The sequence below is a fragment of the Dromiciops gliroides genome, chromosome 5 (genome assembly GCF_019393635.1).
Source record: "Dromiciops gliroides isolate mDroGli1 chromosome 5, mDroGli1.pri, whole genome shotgun sequence".
In the NCBI taxonomy this organism is placed as follows: domain Eukaryota; kingdom Metazoa; phylum Chordata; class Mammalia; order Microbiotheria; family Microbiotheriidae; genus Dromiciops; species Dromiciops gliroides.
In genome coordinates, this window is record NC_057865.1 from 49,879,735 (window position 1) to 49,903,830 (window position 24,096).

General features: G+C 40.5%; 1 protein-coding gene and 1 pseudogene across 1 annotated transcript; both read right to left on the reverse strand.

Moving 5' to 3' along the window:
• Positions 1-1,222: 1,222 nt before the first annotated feature.
• LOC122728708 (60S ribosomal protein L24-like) lies at positions 1,223-1,720 on the reverse strand. The gene has a single exon (XM_043967507.1). The coding sequence runs from the start codon at positions 1,718-1,720 to the stop codon at positions 1,223-1,225; it is 498 nt and encodes a 165-aa protein (XP_043823442.1).
• A 13,411-nt stretch (positions 1,721-15,131) lies between these two features.
• On the reverse strand, positions 15,132-15,680 carry LOC122728709 (annotated as a pseudogene).
• Positions 15,681-24,096: the final 8,416 nt, after the last annotated feature.

Below are 24,096 nucleotides of genomic sequence, written 5' to 3' on the forward strand. Positions count from 1 at the left end.
AAATTAATCATGGCATAAATATAAAGACTTAAAACACCTTATGAAAGATATAGGATCATACCCTATTGGTTTATGAATGTTGGAAGAGTGTAAAGGAGGTGAAGAAAGAACTTTTATTTATTAAAAACTGGGAAAACATGAGTCTGAAGAAACAATGTCTGGGACACCAAGTGAGATGTTAGGCTGAGCTAATACTTTCTCATGTCCTTTTTTTTTGTTTTTTGTTTTTGTGGGGCAATGAAGGTTAAGTGACTTGCCCAAGGTCACACAGCTAGTATCAAGTGTCTGAGGCTGGATTTGAACTCAGGTCCTCCTGAATCCAAGGCTAGTGCTTTATCCACTGTGCCGCCTAGCTGCCCATTCTCATGTCTTTTTAAAGGTGATTAGACATAGAAATGTTCCTGAGTGGTCCCATGACATCAAAGCCTTTTTAGTCCAGAATTGTGAGTTACCCCAACCACATGAGTCTTCTTTTTTGTAGGTTTCCCTGACAGGTTCTTGTGTGGGTGTGCTCACTCTCAAGAAACACACTTACACATTTTTGAAGAGCCTACTATGTACCCGGCATTGTGCCAGGAATATAAAAAGAAACAAAAGACAGCCCCCTGTCCTCAAGGTGCCTAGGATTTTGAGCTGAAAGAGTCCTTAGAAACTATCTAGTTAAACCTCCTTATAGAGGTTAAGTGAGTGGTCCAGGGTCACACAGCAAGTTAAATGTCAATGGTAGGATTTGAATCTAGGTCTTCCAGACTAAAAGTCCAGCACTTTCACATTATCCCTTTCTTCAGTTTGGTTTTGATTTATTGACTAAAGAGGGACTATCGATCTTAAGGAGTTAGTACCACCGTCCCCTTGCTCTGGATGGTGAATCTTGGTTTATGTAAGCTAAATAAAGGTGAGTTCAGAAGAGTAGCCTGGGCTGAGATGGTGGCAGAGACATTGGAGCCGGGGTGAAATAACTGCTGAGAAGGGAAGGAGAGGTCTCAGCTTCTTCTTTGGTCATGTCTCCTTCATTTCCCCGCCCCCTTTGCCTGTGGGAGGTCCTTCCAGCATCAAAGGGAGCAGAGGATGTCGGGACTTTCCATCTTCCCATTGATGTCATGTCCTTAGATCAGTTGGTGGTAGTGTCTTCAATGGGATTCAAGGATTAAATGGAGGTACCTTAACCCTACATCACAGGAACTTTTTAACCACTCTTTTTTTTCTTTAAATTTTATTTTACTTAGTCTGATTTAGTAGACAATTGTTTTCCACCAACTTGGGGTGCAGAAACTTTCACTGGCTTCACAATTTTTTGTTTAGGTGCTGCCTTTGTAGGAGCCTTAGCAGCAGATGCAGCTGTTTTCTTAGTTGCTTGCTTAGCCTTTGTTGCTTCCTTGGCAGCCCTGATGGCTTGTTCTCGTTGGGCCTTTCGAACTTCAGGTTTCTGGTTCCTCTTGGTCATTATATCAGCAAGAGAAGCCCCAGTGATGGCCCTCTGGAATTTAACTGCCTGGTGGATTCTTTTCTTTTGAATCTCTTTCAGCTGTCCCTTCTTGTGCTTTCTTATATAGAGGACAGTCCAATTGATCTGCCGAGGGTTCCTCTTTGAAAGGAATGCAGACTCACATTTTACATTCAAAAATTGGAAAACTTTCCCATCAGTGCACATGCGGGCATAACGCCTCCCATGACCCGGGTAGATCTTGTACCTGTTGAAGCTGCACAGCTCGACCTTCATGGCTGCAAGAGGTAGGAAGATGGTGAAGAGGAAGAGGACTCAACTACTCCTTTTTTTTGGCGGGGCAATGGGGGTTAAGTGACTTGCCCAGGGTCACACAGCTAGTAAGTGTCAAGTGTCTGAGGCTGGATTTGAACTCAGATCCTCCTGAATCCAGGGCTGGTGCTTTATCCACTGAGCCACCTAGCTGCCCCCCTCAACCACTCTTTTTTTTTTTTTTTTTTTTTTAGTGAGGCAATTGGGGTTAAGTGACTTGCCCAGGGTCACACAGTTAGTAAGTGTTAAGTGTCTGAAGCCAGATTTGAACTCAGGTACTCCTGACTCCAGGGCCGGTACTCTATCCCCTGCGCCACCTAGCTGCCCCCAACCACTCTTAAATGGGAAAAAAGAACGTCCAACCACCAGGAGGTGAATTATTCTAGATGTGTTCTGCAACCTTGACTCTATTTTCTCCTGGCCTCTTTATGTACAGGGTAGGCCAAAAGTCACCATGTTTTACTAACTTTTTGAAAAAAATTATTTTTTCTTTGTTTTTTGCCATTTTTAAGATTTGATTTTTTACACATAATGTGAATTCATTTACTGTCTATACTGTATATGATGCTATGGTATTATAAATTGAAAACAAAAAATAAAGGAGCTATTAATTGTTGAAACCTCTTCATGACTCTTGACCCACTCTGCACTTGAAGGAAAATGTGTTTAGGGGAATGTTTTCTTCCCATTGTTCTAATTGTATCACCTTAGTAAATAACCTTTTTCTAAAACAACAACCACGACAACAAAAGACTTGGGCAGCTAGGTAATACAGTGGATAAGAGGTCTGGCCCTAGAGTCAGGAGGACCTGAATTCAAATCTGGCCTCAGACACTTACTAGCTGTGTGAACCTGGGCAATTCACTTCACCCTGTTTGCCTCAGTTTTCTCATCTGTAAAATGAACTGGACAAGGAACTGGCAGACCACTGCAGTATCTTTGCCAAGATAACCTGAAATGGAATCACAAAGAGTCATGCATGGCCAAAAAACAACTCAACAACAACAAAAAACTATTTAAACAAATAGTTCTTGAGAATTAGCTGATTCTCAAGAAGCAAACCAGTGGAGGCTTGAGATGATGGCATTAGAGAATCATCTCTGAGTCCTCAGGGGGACCCCAAGAGCCCTGAGGGGGAAGGTATAGCCAGCCAAGCTACCATGAGAGTGGAGTTGGGATAAGGATTTTCAAGGCTTCCATGGGCTATGTGCATAAAATAAATACAGACTAATTGGGAAATTGGGTAGGGAGAAAACTACCGATGGAGGGATTAGAGCTTAGCCATTTTGTACTCAAGAACTAAGAGGGTTCATGGTTTTTCTATCAACCCTCTCCCTCTTAGACATGGCTGGTAATTAACTATGAGAGAATTTCCATAAAGAGATTCTTAAGGTAGAGAGTTTGGGAGAAATCAACATGCCTTTTCATTTTCTGGACAATTGAAGCGTGGGAACCCCCTCCCAGTGTATGAGGGAGAACAATTTTGTGGCCATTATAATCTGATTTCTGATCTTGGTCACTGGGACTGTCTTGCAGATTGAGAAGGGTGGGCTCCCCTCCTGTAGAAGTTTAAGTGCTGCTAGAGGTTGGCAGGAATAGTAACCGAGGTCAATAGCTTTAATGAAGATCGGTCTCCAGTCTACAATGGTGACAAAGGGACATCGGTGTCTCTGGACCAATGGAGTAATTGGGGGTTTTCCCAACAATAGAGGTGAGACTGCGGCCAACAATAGTTTTATTCTGAAGATTGAGTCCTGATGCCATCTCCTGGGCATTGTGCAGAACTGCAGAAGCATTCTCATCTTTTCAGAGAATGTTGCTTATTGCACCATGTCTTTGTTTTCTAAGAGATCTGATGTGAACTCGTTTTTTTCCTTTCATGTTTCAATAAATCTTTTCTTCTTTAATTTTATGAACTATATGCTTGCAAGGAAGGGAGAGTGTTAAGGGGGAGGGGGAATTTTTGTCTATATAACTGAGTGGTGTTACGGATTTTCCCAAATTTTGATTGAGGGGTACTAACCAGAGAATTAAGAAAATCCTCCCAGTGTGAATCTTTATCTCTTTGTATTGTGAGAGCATATAATATGAGTTATACTGATTTTTAGGGGTAATCGAAAAATAAATCTCACTACCTGTTTTTTCTTTGAATCTTTTCTCCTCAAATCGGCCTACTCTTTGACTCACCTTTTTTTGTTTGTTTGTTTGTTTGTTTTGGTTAGGTTCTTATTTTTTTAAAATATATTTTATTTTCAGGGAACAGAAAAAGAATTTCCATAACACAACACAATTTTTAAAAATGATGATTGTGGGGCAGCTAGGTGGCACAGTGGATAGAGCACCGGCCCTGGAGTCAGGAGTACCTGGGTTCAAATTTGGCCTCAGACATTTGACACTTACTAGCTGTGTGACCCTTGGCAAGTCACTTAGCCCCATTTGCCTCACCAAAAAAACAAAAAACAAAAAATGATGATTGTCTATGAAACTGCAAAATCTACCAAGTACAACTTGCTATTCCCTCCAAATATTTAACAAAGTTATACAAATTTCTTTTTTCCCCTTTTCTTTCTTCCTCCCCTCCATTTTAGGTAGATCTGTCTATCTATCTATCTATCTATCTATCTATCTATCTATCTATCTATCTATCTATCTATCTATCTATCATCTATCTATGCATCTATCCATCTATCTCTATAGAGATATATGTAAAATTATTCTATACATACTTCTATTTATCAGTTCTTTCTCTTGATGCAGATAGCATCTTTCTTTATATATACTTTATAGTTAATTTGTGTATTTATAATAGTTAGAACAATGTTGCTGTTATTTTGATTTACCTTTCCTATACAAAATGCTCTTGCTCACTTCAATTCAGCCCTCTTGGGATTAGGAGCTTCCCAGAAGTGCACAGATTTACTTCCCAGCAATGACCATTAGGCATCTTGTGGGCTAGAAGCTTGTTTTATTTTCATTAAGATACATATACATTCTTTTTTTTTTTGTGAGGCAATTGGGGTTAAGAGACTTGCCCAGGGTCACACAGCTAGTAAGTGTTAAGCATGAGGCTGGATTTGAACTCTGGTACTCCTGACTTCAGGGTCGGTGCTCTATTCACTGCGCCACCTAGCACCCCCTACATATATATTCTTCATTTATAGAAGGTCCATATTGCTTTAATAAACAAATTAAAAGGGGCAGCTAGGTGGTGCAGTGGATAGAGCACCGGCCCTGAATTCAAGAGGACCTGAGTTCAAATCTAGCCTCAGACGCTTGACACTTACTAGCTGTGTGACTCTGGGCAAGTCACTTAACCCTCATTGCCCTGCAAAAAAAAATAAACAAACAAACAAATAAATAAAAAACATTAGCAAGCCCTCTATGTGTGTTGAGCATTATAGTCCTAGTTATTGTGGAGGATACATGAAAAAATTAAAAAAAAATATTGTCCCTGTCCTCAAGGAGCTGCTTATCTAATTGGGGAGATTAAAAAAAGGGAATAAGTTTAAACTAAAACAATTAAAATGATGGAAATAGGTGCCAGATTATGGGATCTATAGGACTGCTTGGGAGGGGACACAAGTAATCCACACAATTCCAAGAGCATTCATAGAGGACTGACTGACCAGACGGAATTTACAGAAGGACAAGTGAAAAACTAAATACCTTGGATTTCATTCCAGAGTATTACAGTGGAAAGTGTCAGAGATTCTGTGTTCAAAACCCATCTTTCTAATACTTTGTAACCTTACCTGTTACCAAAGTAACCTTTCTGTATTTCAGTGTCTTCATCTGTAAAGTGAAATGGTTGGGATTGATGGCCTGTGCAGTCCCTTCCAGATAAGTGATTATCTTTGTAAAAACCTTATTTCTATGGATATCTTTTTATATTACCTTCTCTTCTGAATATAGTCTTTCCTGCTCCTCTGCTCAGCAGTAGCAAAAAAAAAAAAGGAAAAAAAAAAGAAAAAAAGAAAAAGAAAAGAAAAGGGGGGGCAATTTAGCAAAACCAATAATAATCCTACCTGACTATATATTACAATGCTCCACATCCATAGTGGGCAGCTAGGTGGTGCAGTAGTTACAACACTGGGATTAGAATCAGTGTTAAGGGCTAAAATTCTAGCTAGTCTGTCTAAAATATCCAATGAGTGGTCGCCAATAAATTATAAGCTTTAGCAAGAGTTAGACTTTTAAGCATTTATTAAGGAGAACAAGAATTTGGTAAAGAGAGAGAGAAAGGGCTAGAGTCCTATCTATTAAAGGGAGAGCACATTTCTAGCTCTGCTCTCCACCAGAGTCCAAAAGAAAGAGAGCGAGAGCAAGAGCGAGCGCCAGTCTCTTCCTTCCTCCTCCCACTAGCCAATGTCACTTCCTGACGCCAAAGAAAAGACTCCTGGTCTTGCCCTCAAAGACCTTTGCTTCATGGGCGGAACTCTTCTACAGTAAGTCTCCAGAAGGTGGCGTCATTCCAATCGTTATATCAGGAAGACTCATCTCCATGAATTCAAATCCAGCTTCTGACACTTAGTAGCTGTGTGACAATGGGCAAGTCACTTAACCCTGTTTGCCTCAGTTCCCTCATCTGTAAAATGAGCGGGAGAAGGAAATGGCAAAACACTCTAGTATCTCTGCCAAGAAAATCCCGAATGGGGTCATGAAGAATCAGACAAGACTGAAAAAAAAAAACCCAACTGAATAGCACACCCATAGTTCCCTATTGCTGCAAATAGGAAAGTGAGGTGTAATTTCTCAACTCTTCTTCAGGATCAAATTGGATCATTATGATGATATGTCATTCAAAGTTTTTGTTGTTGTTCATACCATTTGTATTATAATGGTCTCTTTTCATTATCATCAGTTATTATGACCACAAGATGTGAACTGCTTCATCTTTGTCACTGATGTGTTTATCTATCTATCTATCCATTTATTTATTTATTTATTTATTTTATGTTGGGCAGTGAGGATTAAGTGACTTTCCCAGGGTCACACAGCTAGTAAGTGTCAAGTGTCTGAGGCCAAATTTGAATTCAGGTCCTCCTGAATCCAGGGCCAGTGCTTTTCCACTGTGCCACCTAGCTGCCCCCCACTGATGCGTTTATATGAAGAAATTGAAATGACACTTAAGGAGACAAAATTGAGAACAGCTGAACCAAACTAAGTTCATGGTGAGGAAATAAGATGGTGCAATCTTAAAAGCATTAAGAATCAGTAAGGTATATCTTTTTTTTTTTTTTGAGCAGGGCAATGAGGGTTAAGTGACTTGCCCACGGTCACACAGCTAGTAAGTGTCAAGTGTCTGAGGTAGGATTTGAACTCAGGTCCTCCTGAATCCAGGGCCAGTGCTTTATCCACTGCGCCACCTAGCTGCCCCTCAAGAACATTCCACAAAATAGTGGAGAAAGAAAAGTAGCAATAGAATATTTTTCCCTAGACGGGGCACACTTATTCACAAATATGCACTCCATCAGTGGGAGGATGAACCACATAGGGAGTGTGCATAGGGTAGGAAACACATATGGCTTGGCATAGTTCATGCCTCCAACACTGTAGGGCTGCTGATATGTTCTGGTGATGACTTTATGCTGCTCTCTGTCTCCCTCCTTCCCCCCCCCTTTGCTTCCCCTCCTCTCTCCCTCTCCTTCCATCCTCCCCTCCCCTTCCCTCATCTCCCCTCCCTCTCCTTCCCCCTCCCTCCTCTCCCCACCTCCTGTATGCTTCCTGCCCTGCTGGGTTATTCTCTGTTTCTTTCTCCAGCTAGAGCCCTCATCTGAGGTGCTGCCTCTTCCCAATAAGAGAAATGTTTTTCACGAACTCTCTTTCAGCTTAGCCCCCAGAGCCTGTCCTGGGCTAGGAATGAAAACTTTGGCTGCTTTCTTTCCAAGAGACGTGGGAATTTTTTAATTCCCAGCATCTTTACCTCCATTGACCAAATTCTTTTGTAATACTGAGCATCAACCCAGCTAATTAGAGCTGACAGTCTAAAATGAACAGTATCTCTCTATCTGATGATAGGCCCCTGTCTAAGTTAGGATTAGAAAGTTCCTTTTATCTCCTGTCATTCTCCCATTGCCAACTGTTCTGTGTTGGGTCTGGCTCAGGCCAGTTCGTTATTCATTTATGTTCAATATTGGAACAAAAGGAGACGTTTAGAAATCATTCAATAATTAACAAAACAATTTATTTAGCCGTATCAGGAGAAGGATATTCAAACAGAAGATGATGCCAACAGCTCTATCCTTTACTCTCCTGAACTAAATTAGATTTGAGGAGACTCTCAATATCTTTTAAGGAAAAATTAGCCTAAGTTGCATGGGATAGAGAGTTAAAATATTGTTCCTATTACATCAAACTTCTCCCTCCTCAGATCATTTCATAGACTGCTTTATTACAAACCTCAAAGGGCTGTTTGGGTCTGGAGAATAATAGTTTTACTCAGGTCTTTGGGTTTTGCAAAGCAAAAGAATTTGGCCAATCGCAAACAAACTAAGCTAAGGAGGTCAGGTCACTGTCTTTTTTTTGGCTCATAGTCCTTATATCATGTGTATCATTTATCTATCTATCTATATCTATCTATCTATCTATCTATCTATCTATCTATCTATCTATCTATCTATCTATCTATCTATCTATCTATCTATCTATCTATCTATCTATCTATCATCTATCTATGTATCTATGAATCAATCTCTTTGTCCATCTATCCACCTATCTATCTAAATATGTATATATAAACATGTGTATGTGTACATATGTATAAATTTATACATATACATATACACATATATGTCAACAAATCTCCCAGGCTTAAGGCCACCCTCCATCCAAAACGTGTTAGAGAGAAAAAGAATAGCTATTGATTCACACACCCACTTTCTTACCTTGAAAAAAATCCTTGAGAATGAGCTATGTATATATTGAGAACATCCTTAATGAAAATATGAAAGGGTTATAAGTAGATTTTGCAAGTGATAGTCTATTGTAGATCATATCCTTTTTTTTCATTTTTTTGGGTGGGGCAAGGAGGGTTAAGTGACTTGCCCAGGGTCACACAGCTAGTAAGTGTCAAGTATCTGAGTTTGGATTTGAACTCAGGTCCTCTTGAATTCAGAGCCAGTGTTCTATCTACTTTATTTACTGAAAGGTGTTTGGTAATTACCAATGAATGGCAGATGCAAATGGGCACATTTGAGATTGATGTCAGGAAAAATTTCCTAATAACGAGAATTTTTCCAAAATGGAATGGGCTGCCCAGAGAGGTGGTTGGCTCCTCCTCCTTGGAGGTCTTCAGGCAAGAGACTAGATGACTCCTCATTGGCTGTGTTGAAGCAGAGGATGCCGCCCCCCCCATCATAGATTGGATTAGATGGCCATTAAGATCTCTTCTAACTATGAAATTCTAGGATTGTAGGATGATTAGAATCTTCAATGGCCTGGGCTCAGAATATGAGCTTCACAGAGTATAGGGAAGGTTTGTAGCTCTAAAGCACCTGGACAGGAGCCATTGATTGAGACACCTGAAGCAATTGGCAGCTGAGTGAGCTTGACAGGCTGTCTCCAGCTTAGTCAGATAAGGTCTCACTAAGAAGGTAAGTACTTTGTGAATAACCCTAACCCTAATGCTAATTTTTTTCCAATTATTAAAAACTTTTATTTTTAGGGTTAGGGTTTAGGGTTAGGGATCAGAGGGAGAGTGAAGGAGAGAGGGAGAGAGATAGAGAGACACAGAGACAGAGACAGAGAGAGACACAGAGAGAGAGAGAGACTGAGACAGAGAGACAAAGACAGAGACAGAAAGACAGAAAGACAGAGAGACACAGAGAGAGAGACAGAGAGAGAGACAGAGAGAGAGGGAAAGAGAGAGAGAAGCCGCAAAATGCTTCTGCCTTCTCACACCTGACTTGGTTCCAATCAGAACAACAGGTCCCAGGGAAGTGGACTCTAATACAAATCCCAGGACTGGTTTGAGGAAGCAGCTTCTGTTATTTACACATCAGCACCTTGATTAAAAACTGCTTTGCTCCTTGAAAAGCAGCATCTCCAGTGTTCTGGCTTTCAGAGCCTGGAATGCAGAGATTCTTGTGTTGCCTCTAATCTAAAAGAGAGAGAGAGAGAGAGAGAGAGAGAGAGAGAGAGAGAGAGAGAGAGAGAGAGAGAGAGAGAGAGAGGAGCTAAGTGGCCTTGGCCAGAAGGACGTTCTTAGTGCCCTATGACCTAACAGAGACAGAAGTCCTCAATGGCACTTAAGGATGAAGGTCATGAGAAGTCTCTTCCTCTCGATCTTGCTTTCTTGGAGAATGTAAGAGAAAAGGGAGAACATTTCAGCTATAGGGAGCAGAGGCTAAGAATAGGGAGGACATGGGACTCATTCTGGGAACACAAGGAGACCAGTTGGCTTGGAGCCTGGCACATATGCAGTGTAGTAATGAGGGATGAGGCTGGAAATGTAGGTGGGATGGAAAGAGTTCTCAGAGGGATGTGAATATCAGCAAAGGAATCTGATCCCCACTCAGGAGACAGTGGGTAGCCATTGAAAATTGGTGAACTAGATTGATGTCTAAGAATTCATAGAATAGTCCTGCTGTTTGCACTGGAGCATAGAAGCCACAGTGATGATGACGGCATGACCACCTCCATGAGCCACCATAGAGAATTTCGGTGCTTGATAAGACCTTCAAGATGGGGGTTAAGTGACTTGCCCAGGGTCACACAGCTAGTAAGTACCAACCCTCTTCTTTTACAGATGAGGAAATGGAGGCCTAAAGAGACCTGGTGACTTGCCCTGCAGACTGGGGACACAGCCCAGTGCAATGGAAAGAATTCTGGATTTAAACCCAGATCCTTGGTCTCCAAATCCAGCCTCTCTTTGCCTCAGTTTCCTCATTTGAACAATGTCAAGTTTGAGTTAATAACCTCAAAGTTAATAACTTCCAGCTTCTCTGATCCTGTGATCTGTTATTAGAACCCAGGTCTCCTAATTCCCATCCCAGTTTTCTTTGCACCCTATCTACATCACCTATTAGAGAGTTAGCATTCTCATTATTTCTAGGCATTATTGGAGGTGGTGCATTCTGAGATGTGTGATAGGCGGGAAAAAATGAGAAGTGAAGTTTGATGTGGGGTGAAAACAATAGCAACCCCCAGTCATTGAAGGGAGCTTAGAGTTAGAAGATTATAGGGAAGGGACTGTCAATATTTTTTGGTAGTGAGAATGAGGTACTTTCCTATATCAAGACTTCTTAAAGTTTTTCCACTTGTGACCCCTTTTTGCCTGAGAAATTTTTACCTGGGGTGTGTAGGTATATAAAATAGGTATACATAACCTTCTACTGTTGCCAAATTTTTTCGACCCCTTCCCTCCCTCCACAGTCACGCAACTCCATATGGGGTCATGACTCATGGTTTAAGAAGCTCATCTCTATATCATAGGGAGCGGATTCTACAATTCTGAGGTGCTGGGATGGAATGATATCCAGACAAAGTGAGCTATTGCAGCTTTTAATGAGAAAGATAGCACTGTGTGGGGACTCGGTTCTCCTTGGCATCACATCTTCAAGTTCACCATGTATTCAATACATCTCTGGCTAGAAAGGTCATATGTGATAGGGACATATTTTTTGTCCATTATGAGAAAATTATGACTTCTTTGGTTCATGCCCCCTTCAAGCTGTGTTCTATTATCTCTACTTATGATATAGCAAGAGACAGACATTTCTCGGTAAGTCCCTAATAAAAATGGCAGCCACTTCATTTTACGGCTTGGCGTATTTTCACTGGAAGCTATGACTGCTGAATTTTCCTTAAAACAAGCCCGATTTGTATATTAACTTATACATGAGAAGCAGGATGAGGTGATAGATGGAGAGCCAGGTTTGCGTTCAGAAATAGCTGGATCCAGTCCAGCCTCGCATAGCCTTTAATCTTAAACTAGCCCAGACCAATCTTACAGATAAGAAATTGCAGAGCAGTTGCCGATCTGCACTGGTACAGTGGATTTGTTCCCTAGGAGTTTCTTATGCCGATGAAATCCCAGGGATGGATAAACATCCAACAACTCAATTAACCTTTATAGGTATTCATTCAGAGACATGCAAAAGCCCTGATGCAACTGGCATCCAGAGATCTTGGCCCTTAAGCTGGGTGCCCCTGGTCTGAACTTTGTTTTCTTCAGTTGTAAAACCTACCTTGCAGGGTTGGTGTGAGGCTCAAATGAGATTATGTCTATAAAAGGGTTTGCAAAACTTTAAAGTACCAGGACAGTTATTTTTTATGAAATCCTAGCAAGAAAAAATGTGTTCTGTTGCATGATTTCTCATGTTGTGGGAGTACTAAAGTGGATGGGCCTTCTTTGTAGAAATTTAAAATATAGGTGGTTCAATTAGGAATGTTAGTAGGTCATACCAAGCTCCTCTCCTGTCTTCTGCCTCTCAGTGGAAAGCCCTCCTTCTACTCTCTTTTTCTCCTCCTCTTCTCTCATTGTCCATTTAAATATGGTGTAGCCTAGATTTTAGCAGACCAGTATCTTCCGTTCATAATATTTTCCCAAAGGCGTTAGTTAATAGCCTCCTGTAGCATTTACCAGGAGAAGTTTTTGTGGAGCCAGTTAATGTTATCCAGGTATGATTATATCAAAATTATTTATATACTTATTATTTTACACACCAGAGTTGGCTTAGCCATTCCTTTGTTGTTAGGAATTGTAATTGTTTCATTTCCCCCCCCACCACCACCCCAATTATATACAGAAACCTGAGAGGTAATCAGATGTAATAGAGAATTGGCTTAGGAGTCAACAAGATTTGGATTCAAATCCCACCTTTGGTTCATACTGTCTGTATGTTGTAGCCCTGGGTTAGTCACGTAATCTCTTAGTGTTCTCCCCCCCCCCCCCCTTGAAGTTCTCTATAAGTTAAAGAGAAGGTGGTTATCTCTATTGGTATATGAAGATCCTCCTTGGAAACTGCCTACACTGATGAAATCATAGATCTGGTAGGAAAGAAAAATGTATAAATTTAAAGGTACAAACACACAGCGATTGGCATAATGGAAACAGTGTTGGATTTGAGTCCAGATACTCTTTCTGTTCCCTTTGTGATCTTGTGTAAATCACTTCATCTTGTTGGGTGTCTTTTCTTATCTGTAAAATGGGGAGAATTAGCTAGGTGTTCTCTAAGGTCTGTTCCTGCGCTAAATCTTTTATGTTTTGATTTGTAGATCTAGAAATTTGCATCAGTGGTAATTTTATCTCTCTTTATTTCACAGAATCTTAGAGCTGGAAGGGACCTCAGATACCACTTAGTCCAACCTATATCTGCACAAGAATCTCTTACAACATGGCTAACTAGTGGTGATCCAGCTTTTGTTTGACTGGGGCAGGGAACTAACTCCCTCTTGAAGTAGTGCATTCCATTTTTTATTACTTTTTTTTTGGTGTGAGGCAATGAGGGTTAAGTGACTTGCCCAGGGTCACACAGCTAGTAAGTGTCAAGTGTCTGAGGCCAGATTTGAACTCAGGTCCTCCTGAATCCAGGGCCAGTGCTCTATCCACTGCACCACCTAGCTGCCCCCAGTACATTCCATTTTTTTTTCAGGGCAATGGAGGTTAAGTGACTTGCCCAGGGTCACACAGCTAGTAAGTGTCAAGTGTCTGAGGCCGGATTTGAACTCAGGTACTCCTGAATCCAGAGCCGGTGCTCTATCCACTGTACCACCTAGCCGCCCCTACATTCCATTTTTGATAGCTCTAATCCTTAAGGAAATTTTCCTTTATGTTAAGTCTAAATTTGCTGTTTTATAACTTCCTGCTAGTATATCTTCTTCTGTCCTTTGGGATCAAGAAGGATCTGGGGCCAAATTGATGTCTCTTCTAGAGAAGAGTCCTTCAAATAAGTCTTTTCTTCTTCAGGCTGAACATCAGCAGTTCCTTCCTTCCTATTTTTTTTAATCAGCAGTTCTTTCAATTAATTTTCATACTGCATAGAGAATTTTTGCCATTCTGATCACTCTTTTCTCTGCATAATCTCTGGCTCGTTAGTGTCTTTACCAAAATGTGACATTCAGAACTGAATATGACATTATATATGTGATCTGACCAGTGCAGAACATGATAGGACAATCCCCTTTCTAGTCCTAACAATATATATGTTTGCCTCTTTTCTGTTTCTGGTCAAATTTAGTTCATTGCAAACAGTTATTAAGCATGCATAAATAATATGCTAGTCCCAGAGATCTATCATGATACTGGCAAAGATTGATATTGTAGCTTAATTCTAGTAGATTTGAAAAAGATTCAGAGCAAAAGAGAAGGAAGGGGGGTAATAGTCTAATTGTTTTAAATGTAAGGTCAGATGCCTCAAGGATAGGGGAAACTCTTATGGTTTAGGAAGAGATGGCATGACCAATAAACAAAATGATACTTCAGAATTGGAAATTGTGTTATAAACAGCTAGCTAGGGACTACAATTCCCAGCAAGCATATGTTAGTTGCAGTACTATATATAGTTCCCATCATTCAGTACTGCTGGCTACCATTTTAACTCTTTCCTCACCCAAAGTTTTCAATTCAGAGTATTATACAGTCTTTATAATGGCAATAAATTGGAAGATATGATTTGTTTCCTTGCTTTATTTACTCTAACACGTCTTTTTGTTGTTGTAAAATAGCATCTGTATTTAAGTAGATATATTTGATTTTTTTTCTACTTTTCCTTTCCTTTTCTTAAGAAGCAAAAGCTTACTTGTACATACATTGTATATATTTGTGCTATAATGGAACAAACACTGGATTTGGGACCTGAAGACCTAAATATGACTCGACTCTGTTGAGTCTCCTTGGGGAAAAATCACTTAACTCCTCTGAGATTCCATTGTCTCATCTGAATGTAGCATCCTTTGGGGTTGCCAAGGAGATATGAATGCTGGCAATGGATGGATACCTTCTGATCAGTATGGAAATCTCTATGCTCATTTTCCTGATGGTTGTGAGTTATTCTTGGCCCAAATTAAGCTGGCCAAACAGTGACAATCTAGCCTTACTAATTCTTAAAGGAGTAGCTGATATCACATGAAAAGAAGAGAATTTGCACCTGAGGGTGAGTGTGACAGTTATGAGAATAGGCATGACTACTGACTTCTTTACTGGGAATTAGAAGAAAAGAAACTGTGTGGTCAAGCTATTTATCAAAATTATGGCACTGATGCTGGGTTTGCTGTGACTGTTTGAAGTATTGAGACTAAAGCTGGAGATTTCTTATGATCTTTCTCCCCCCTTCCCCTTCCCACTCTTTCTGGAAGAAGTGTACCTATTACCTGAATATCCACTTCTTAAGATTGTTTTTTTTTCTCTTTCCCTTTTGATTTTTTTTTGTTATTTCAAATATTTTAATAAGAGTTCTCTGCCAGGCATTTAAAACACCAGTTTGTGAGGATAGACTCCATTGGAGAGAGAGAATACAGAACGCAGGTAGCCACGGAGCTAAGGAATCTTCTTGATTTGGGGCAGGATCTGAGAGTCCACTGCTTTCTGGTCAGCCTTGCGCTGCTCTGTAATCTCATATTTCTCTTTTTCTGCATCAAAAATCTCTCCTTCTTGGTGTCTAGGTTTACAGATCCTCTTCTTCTTGAAGTAAGCATCAGTAAGATGATTTGGAATTTTCACACCTGAAAGGTTCACCTTGGCAGAAGTGTCAATGACAAATTTCTGATGGGTTCTTCACAGAGGAACACAGTTGATGGTCAGAGGTCCATTCACCAGTAATAAGCCACTAGCCAGCTGCTTCAGGAAAACCACTCGCTTGCCCCTGTGGCGGCCAGTGAGCATGATCAGAACTGTGCCTGGGGTGATGCTAGATCGGAGTCTCCTCACGCACTGGTTGAAGGGCTTTTTGCCATGACTGAGCAGCTTTCTAGGTCTGGAATACATGGCAGACCTTGAGTATCTGCCGATCCCTGTGGCCGGGAATGGGTTGCGGCTGCAATGCTTTCTAGGCTTTTTCACCACCTTCTTGGCAGCATCTTCCTTTTTGGACTTCTTTTCCTTTTTTTTCTTTTTTGACCTTTTTTTCCTTTAGCTCCTTTGGGGGGTTTTGGTCCGCCATCTTGAGAGATGGGAAAGAGCTTCCCTTTTGATTTTAGACCAGTTTTCTAAGGCACATGCAGTTAACCATTGCATTACTGATCTATATTTTATTACTTAAATATAGTAAAGAAAAGGCCAGAGTGTCAAGGGGAAAATATCAAGATTAGAGTTGTGATGATGAAGAGGGATGGGGGAAAAGGAGAGAGGAAGAGAGAGAGAGATTTCAGAGCTGCGATATTTTTTGCCAGGGCAATTTTCTTGGCTGGGGCCTCGAGCTGAACAGAAGAGAAATATTGATTCAATTTTGAGTCAATCAATTAAATTGATTCAATTTCTCAGACCAGGGAGAGAAAAGTACTCCCAGTGAAGCAGTGGAACTAGTATAAGGGAGGGCAAGTCAGTCCTTTTTCTTCTTACCATTGTTTCCTTGGGATAGTTTGAAAGGAAAACCAAATCATCCAGTGGGTGGACGGAAATGGCTGTAGACAAAGCCATAATTAAGGGAAGGACCAAAAGAAAGGTTAGCATGTAGTGACCACATGAAAGTGGAAGCCATGGAGAAGGAGTGGGTAACCCTCCTTCTCATTATAACTCTCTGTGCTCCCCCTCACTCCACTCCAGAAAGATTTAAAATAAGGTTAATGTTTTTTTTCTCCTTCTATATTTATTTGGAAAGTATCTAGCATTTCTCCATTTCACAGAATGCTGGCTTGTAGTCTGAGGTAGATAACTCTATCTCTCTTTTTTTTTTTTTTTTTTTTTTAGTGAGGCAATTGGGGTTAAGTGACTTGCCCAGGGTCACACAGCTAGTAAGTGTTAAGTGTCTGAGGCCGGATTTGAACTCAGGTACTTCTGAATCCAGGGCCGGTGCTCTATCCACTGAGCCACCTAGCTGCCCACTCTATCTCTTTTTAACATTTATTTTAAAACATTTTTGAGTTCTGAATTCTCTCTCCCCTTTCCATCCTTCCCTCACCCATTGTGAAGGCAAGAAATGTGTAATCAATTATATGTGTAAAATCATGCAAAGCATATTTTCTTGTTATTCATGTTACCAGAAAAAACCCCAACACCCAACAACAACACAAAAAACCAGGGGGTTTGATGGTATGACTTGCAGTGAATTGGATTTAAGTGAGGAAGGGGGCTGTGCAAGGTCACCAACCTCATTATTTCCTCCAGAACCATCTGGGTCCAGTGGCAAGATAGACATCAGGATGACTGGAGATGGCCCCGGATGCTTTAAACAATTAGAGGTAAGTGACTTGTCCAGGGTCACACAGCTAGTAAGTGTCTGAAGTGAGATTTGAACTCAGGTCCCCCCAAATTCAGGGGCAGTGCTCTAGCCATTGCTCCACCTAGTTGCCTGGGAAGGTAATGACAGACATTTGGTAAGGCAGAATGATATGTTAGCTTATCTGGAGAAGTGGAACTGTGGTAAGGAAATTAGAGTTCAAATCCTGGGTCTATCTTCAGAAGTTACTTACCGTCTCTGGATTTTAATTTCATCACCTATAAAGTGAGGGAGTTGGTCAAGATCACTTCTAGGGTTGCTTCCATCTCTAAATCCCAAGCATAGTTTGGGACAGGATTCCTAGGCTAACCTACTCAGCCTTTTGTCTAAGATCCTTTGAGCTGAATGCCCATGGATTCTGTAAGCAGGAGAATTTTTGTGCTGTACCAGCAGATGTCTATGTTGGCTTAGAAACTGTATTTGGTGAGCCTTTCTTTCTCCAAACACTCAGTTTTAAATAAAATCGGTAAGTGAAAAGGATTCTCCATTATTGACCTAAGAAGATCTCTGATTTTTGCAGTATTGTCCTACTATGCAAGGATATAATTCCGTCTAAATGAAAGGGAAAAATGCTTTTCTCTAAGAAAGTAGAACTAATTTTCCTAAAAGAGAATACAGATATCAAAGTATATTTCTTTTGGGACTCAGAGCATTCCTCTAAGAATGAATAGAAGCAATACTACGTTCAGAGGTTTATTTGGAAACTCCCCTGCTGGTGAAGTTCAGGCTTTAAACGGGTGGGCCCAAATTTCTATCCTTCCCATGGTAGTTCAATGCTCCAGGGTATTAATCCAGTCAATTGATGAGCTTACTAAGATAAAGGGAAGGTTTATTGGTGAATAGAATCAATGTATACAAGCAGCTACCAAACTGAACAAACATTTATTTAGCTCTGACTATACAGAAGGTGAAAGGCAGAGTAGAAGTGAATAGAGAGACAGCCTTGAAATCAGGAAGTGAAACCAACAAGCATTTTATTAATGAGCTGGTCAATAAACATTTTTTTTTTTGTGAGGCAATTGGGGGTTAAGTGACTACTTGCCCAGTGTTACACAGCTAGTAAGTGTTAAGTGTCTGACGTAGGATATGAACTCAGGACCTCCAGGGCTGGTGCTCTATCCACTGCGCCACCTAGCTGCCCCCTGTCAATAAACATTTATTAAATGCCCATGATGTACCACACATTTAATGTGGGTTAAGGGGGACTAAGGGGTGCAAAAGGGTGGGGATATAATTATGAAAAGGGAAAGTGGTCCCTGCTTTTAAGGAGTTTACAATCTAATCAGGGAAGTCTAGACTCAAAAGGAATCTCAAAAGGCAGTGGGGGAGCCCATTCCTGGGTATGTGATGGAGTGTAGTCCAAAGGAGGGTAGTTGGTGAGAAATGAACCAATGGCTTGGCTGGGCCATCTTTCTTTAAATGGAGGCTTAGGGGCAGTCCTCTGCTCTGCCTGGTAGCCCTAGGACCCTTTAGGACAGAGGGCATTAAAGGTACAGGTGAGGTATGGGCACAGAGATTGCTGCAGTCACACAGGATGTTGTTTCCTGATGACACACGAAGCAGCCTCTGCTTTCAAGAGATCTATGTACTCTTTTGGAAGAATACAACATGCACCTACTGTGTGCCAGGTATTGTGCTAGGTGCTTTACAAACACCTCGTATAATCCTCAGAACAAATTTGAGAGCTTAAGTGCTATTATTTATTACCCTCATTTTGCCGCTGAGGAAACTGAGGTGGACAGAGATTAAATGACTTGCGCAGGATCGCATAGCTAGTGAAGCAGGGTTTAAACTCAGATCTTCTGGATTCCATGTTCAATGCTCTATCCACTATGCTACCTAATTGCCTCTAATTATTGAGTGCCTTGTTATTTTATGATACCTATTATAAATATAATTAGATAATAACAGAGTAAGTAATATAAGCATTACGATGATAACATAATATGAATAGATGAGCTAAGTAGCATAAAATAATATATAGTAAATAAGTAACAAAATAATAGTGATAATCTAGGGATAATTTTTATAACATATAAGAACTCTCTCTCTCTCTTTTTTTTTTTTTTGCGGAGCAATGGGGGTTAAGTGACTTGCCCAGGGTCACACAGCTAGTAAGTATCAAGCGTCTAAGGCCAGATTTGAACTCAGGTACTCCTGAATCCAGGGCCGGTGCTTTATCTTCTTTGCCCCCTAGCCGCCCCTTATAAGAACTCTTTTAAAGAACCTACTGCATGTCAGAATTGTGTTAATTGTTACAAATAAAGGAAAAAGAAGGTCCCTACTTTTTTTTTTTTTTTTAGTGAGGCAATTGGGGTTAAGTGACTTGCCCAGGGTCACACAGCTAGTAAGTGTTAAGTGTCTGAGGCTGGATTTGAACCCAGGTACTCCTGACTCCAGGGCCGATGCTCTATCCACTGTGCCACCTAGCTGCCCCTGGGTCCGTACTTTTAAGGAACTCATAGTTGAGTACCACCTCTGACACACACCAGCCGAATGACCATGGGTAAGTCATATAATCTCTCAGTGTTCTCTACTTAATTCTCTGGGGCAGCTAGGTGGCACAGTGGATAGAGCACTAGCCCTGAACTTATGAGGACCAAAGTTAAAATCTTACCTCAGATACTCGCTAGCTGTGTGACCCTGGGCAAGTCACTTAGCCCCAATTGTCTTAAACATCTGAGGCTGTCTCCAGTCATCCAGATGCATATCTTGCCACTAGACCCAGATGGCTCTGGAGGAAAGAGTGAGGCTGGTGACTTTGCACAGCTCTTCCTCACTTAAATACAACTCAGTACAAGTCATGACATCACTTCAGGATGCCAAGGTCCTCTTTGAGAACAAAGAACAAATGTTAAGGGCTAAAATTCTAGCTAGTCTGTCTAAAATATCTAATGAGTGGTCGCCAATAAATTATAAGCTTTAGCAAGAGTTAGACTTTTAAGCATTTATTAAGGAGAATAAGAGTTTGGTAAAGAAAGAAGAAAAGGCCTAGATTCCTATCTATTAAAGGGAGAGCACATTTCTAGCTCAGCTCTCCACCAGAGTCCAAAGGAAAGAGCGTGAGTCAGAGCACCCAGCTCTTCCTTCTTCCTCCCACTAGCAAACGTCACTTCCTGATGCCAAAGAAAAGACTCCTGGTCTTGCCCTCAAAGACCTTCCCTTCATGGGCGGAACTCTTCTACAGTAAGTCTCCAGCAGGTGGCGTCATTTCAATCGTTACACAAACAAGATAACTCTCTAAGACTATGTTGTAGAAAAGGTGCTGACCTGCATAGATAAAAGGGGGAGTTCTCTCTACTAATAAAATTATCATGTCCTTATCCTCATCTTGTATGTAAGGTTCTCAGTATGATGCTGGGGCTCTCAAGTGAAATACTCCCTGTCCTAAAAAAGCCTACATCCTATTGGAGGATACAATATGTGGACTGATAAATACTTAGCCATGGGACACCCCTCTCACTCTGCCATGTAATCCGGAATTCAAAGAGTGTGGTGAGTATGGGTCACTGTTGCTCAAAACCTTAGCTTTCAAGCTTGCGTCAATGTGCTTCTTTTATTAGCCAACCAGAGGACCCATTTATTTAAAGTAAAAGACATTTAATTAAACAGTTAAGTAATAAATAAATAATAAATAAATAATAAATAAATAGATAATAAACATAAGTAAGGAGAAGATACCCACTCTCTCTACCCAGGGGCACACTCTCCTACAGGTTACTCTACCAATAGTAGGAGAGGAGACATAGATATCTAGAGAACATGTACGCAGGGGGCATATACATAGAGGACACGTGTGATAAGGAAACATTCGGGAAGGAGCACACACAGAGGAGACACAGAGTCAGGACAATTTGTACTGTCTATGCTGTGGAGCTCAAGATGTCCTCTAGCGATGTCATTAGGTGAGATGCTTTCTCTTTCGAGCTTCTGGCCTACATTACTGTCTATTCTCAGCTTCATTGCTTTCACCAGATGCTTTCAATGCTACGGTTTTATCATACTTTGTCATATCATTCTTTGCCATGACTTCAGGATCTATGTGCTCTGTTGTCCTGTAAAGGGAGGGATCTACTTTTTTTTTTTTTTTGCTTTATAGCCCCAAGGGTCATCTTTTTATGTGATCCTCAATCACCTGAACCCAGCCAACTAGCTGGAGAAACCCTTGGCATTTTTAAGGCTGGATTTTGACACATGTTTCATTTTTTTGGCGGGGAGGGGGGTGCTAGTGATGGTGGGGGGTAGGGAAGGTTAGGCCTTCTGGTTCCAGTCTACTATCTTATTTGAGCTAAACTATTCTTTTCAATCCCTGTTATACTCTTTCTCATTCATTAGTCTATTTCTCTTCAAAATATCCTAGTTATTCCACTTAGAAAAATTGTAAAGGAACTGTGTGGAACCTGGGTGGCAAAGTTCTTTTCAACTCCCATAATGACTCTGGTTGCCATGCAAATCAGCTTGAAGCTAACAAAGCTTCTGTAATCTTGGCCCTCTTTGTTTTGTTCTACATTTCTTGTCTTTGTTATGCCTTCCTTCCAGGAATAAAATCACTGGTCTCCCTACAATGAGAAAATAAGAAAAGGGATGTGTTTGGTACCAGGCAGCAAATCCCTGCCTCCCTCAAATAATACAAATAAGCCTCAGGTCTTTTTTCCTTTAAAGCACTAGCCAGTGGTACTATTGTCTTGATATTCTTCAGTTCTCTCTCTCTCTCTCTCTCTCTCTGTCTTTGTCTCTCTCTGTCTCTCCTTCTCTCTCTTCCTCTCCCCGCCTTCTCTTTTCCTCTTTCCCTTTCCTTCCCTCTACACTCCTTCCCATGTATGTTTTGTGTGTGTGTGTGTTGGTTGGGATTGTGGCTGGGTGGGGGTGAAATTATAGCATACAGAGCACTGTCTCAAATCTCTACCCCCTAGGTATGGCTATCTCTTTTGTATCTTTTAGTAGCTTCGCAAGAAATAATCATTGAGGGGCAGCTAGGGGCACAGTGGATAGAGCACTGGCCCTGGAGCCAGGACGACCTGAGTTCAAACCTGGCCTCAGACACTCGACACTTACTAGCTGTGTGACCCTGGGCAAGTCACTTAACCGCAATTGCCTCACAAACAAAACAAAACAAAAAAAGAAGTAATCATTGACTAAAGTTATCACTGAAGAAGCTGATATTGGATATCATTTAATTTTTCTGGGTCTCAGTACCCTCCCTTGTCAAATGAAGGGATTGGCCTAGATAGATGCTCTCTAATGTTCCTCTTGGCTCTAAATCTATGACCTTGTAATCCATTCTGTCTCTAAATCTGTGGTATTATTAGGGACTTATTTTACCCCTCCCAAGAATAGCTGGCCTTTACAAGATGATCTCAGGAGAAGCCTGTGTTCAGGCTAAAACCAAGAATTGCTAATGAGATTTCAGGCATTGATTTGGTTAGGGGGTAAGATATTTTTCCTGGTACTTATCATTCATACTGCATGAAGATTTATGCTTTTTCTGTGGGTTAAGACAAAAGCTGTCCTATTTCTGATATTCATGGCTACTCTGAATGCTTGTACAGGAGATGGGGGTCTATTTAGTCACAGCCTGGGTTGTAGGTTAGAGGACAAAAGAGATGTATGTCCTAGAAAATTTGGTGGTGGGCATGAGGCCCTCCTTTGTTTTATACTATCCTGGTACCATTTTCCACACTAAAAAAGAGGCTGGTCCCATAGAAGTCTACTGTGAAGATTTGCATCCAGCATTTTCAGATTGACCTTTGGATGACACGTTTATTAAAATGAAAATCGAGAGGATATATGTAATGGTAAAAATTCTGGCCAGAAATAATACTTCATCCTTGTGACATACTCAGTGTCTGAAATAGAAAAAAAAGAATATCAGCTTTCAAAGAAACAAAATATTTTATGGATTAAAAATGGTAAAATTTGAGTAGAAAAATAGATATTGCAGTCATTTAAAAGATTAATCTCAAGTGATATTTAACAATATATTTTTCATAAATGATTCCTAAATTTCATTATAAATTTCAAACGGCAGAAATGGAACTATATTCATTTGTAAGAGCAAGCTCACACCAAAGGCTCACAGTACATTTTAAAAGCATAAAGGTCTTTTCTTGAATCACAGGAAAATGTCAAGTTATTCTGTGATTCAGGTTTAACAAAGGCAAGCAACCCCTCAGTATATGTTCTCTTGGGCCAAACTGGTACAGGGAACATGAATAAAGACCTGTCATTTAGAATTAATATTATTATTTTTTTAAAGTGAGAGATTTTTAATGCAAGAGGTTAGCATCTGTCAAGTCATTCTGCTAAATTTGGAGACATTTTAATAAATATACAAGATCCTAAACTGTGAAAGAGTGCATAAATCTTTCTTTGAAAATTTGTTGAGATTTTATAGTGACTCACTTCTAAGAGGCAAAGCCCCTTGTTGCAGTGGCTCCTAACTGGTTAAAAGAGGATGTTATTTGTATAGTACAATGTCTATTCTTATCCCTTTGCCTTTTAATAGAATTGATACTTTCATCTAGAGAACAATTCCTTTTCTCATTTGCTACCTAATACACTATATGGTTTCATTTGATCATATATCTGGGTTTAATTATTAAATATGAAATAAATCCCCTTTTCTCCATTACACTATTTAACTTTAATTTTCATGATGTGATGGAGTAGCTAAGGTCAAGGGCTTTCCTGATAAAACCTGAGTAGGATAGTGCCATTCATTGTCAATTTATGGCCAGTACAAGAACAAACCACAGTGCTATTCCAGATGGTGGATTCTAAGGGTAGCAAGACAAGGACCCTTGGAGAGGACCTGTTAGAATGTTAAACCTCTTGAGGGCAGGGACCATCTTCCTTTGTATGTGTGTCCTTAGTACCATTGAGAGTGTCTGGCATATAGTAGGTGTTTGAAGAATGCTCGAATACTAGTTATAGCAATATGAGAAGAAAAAGAAATGGAAGAAACTG

Coding starts and splice junctions, on each gene's coding strand:
- LOC122728708 (XM_043967507.1), bottom strand. CDS start 1,720: ATGAAGGTCGAGCTGTGCAGCTTCAACAGGTACAAGATCTACCCGGGT.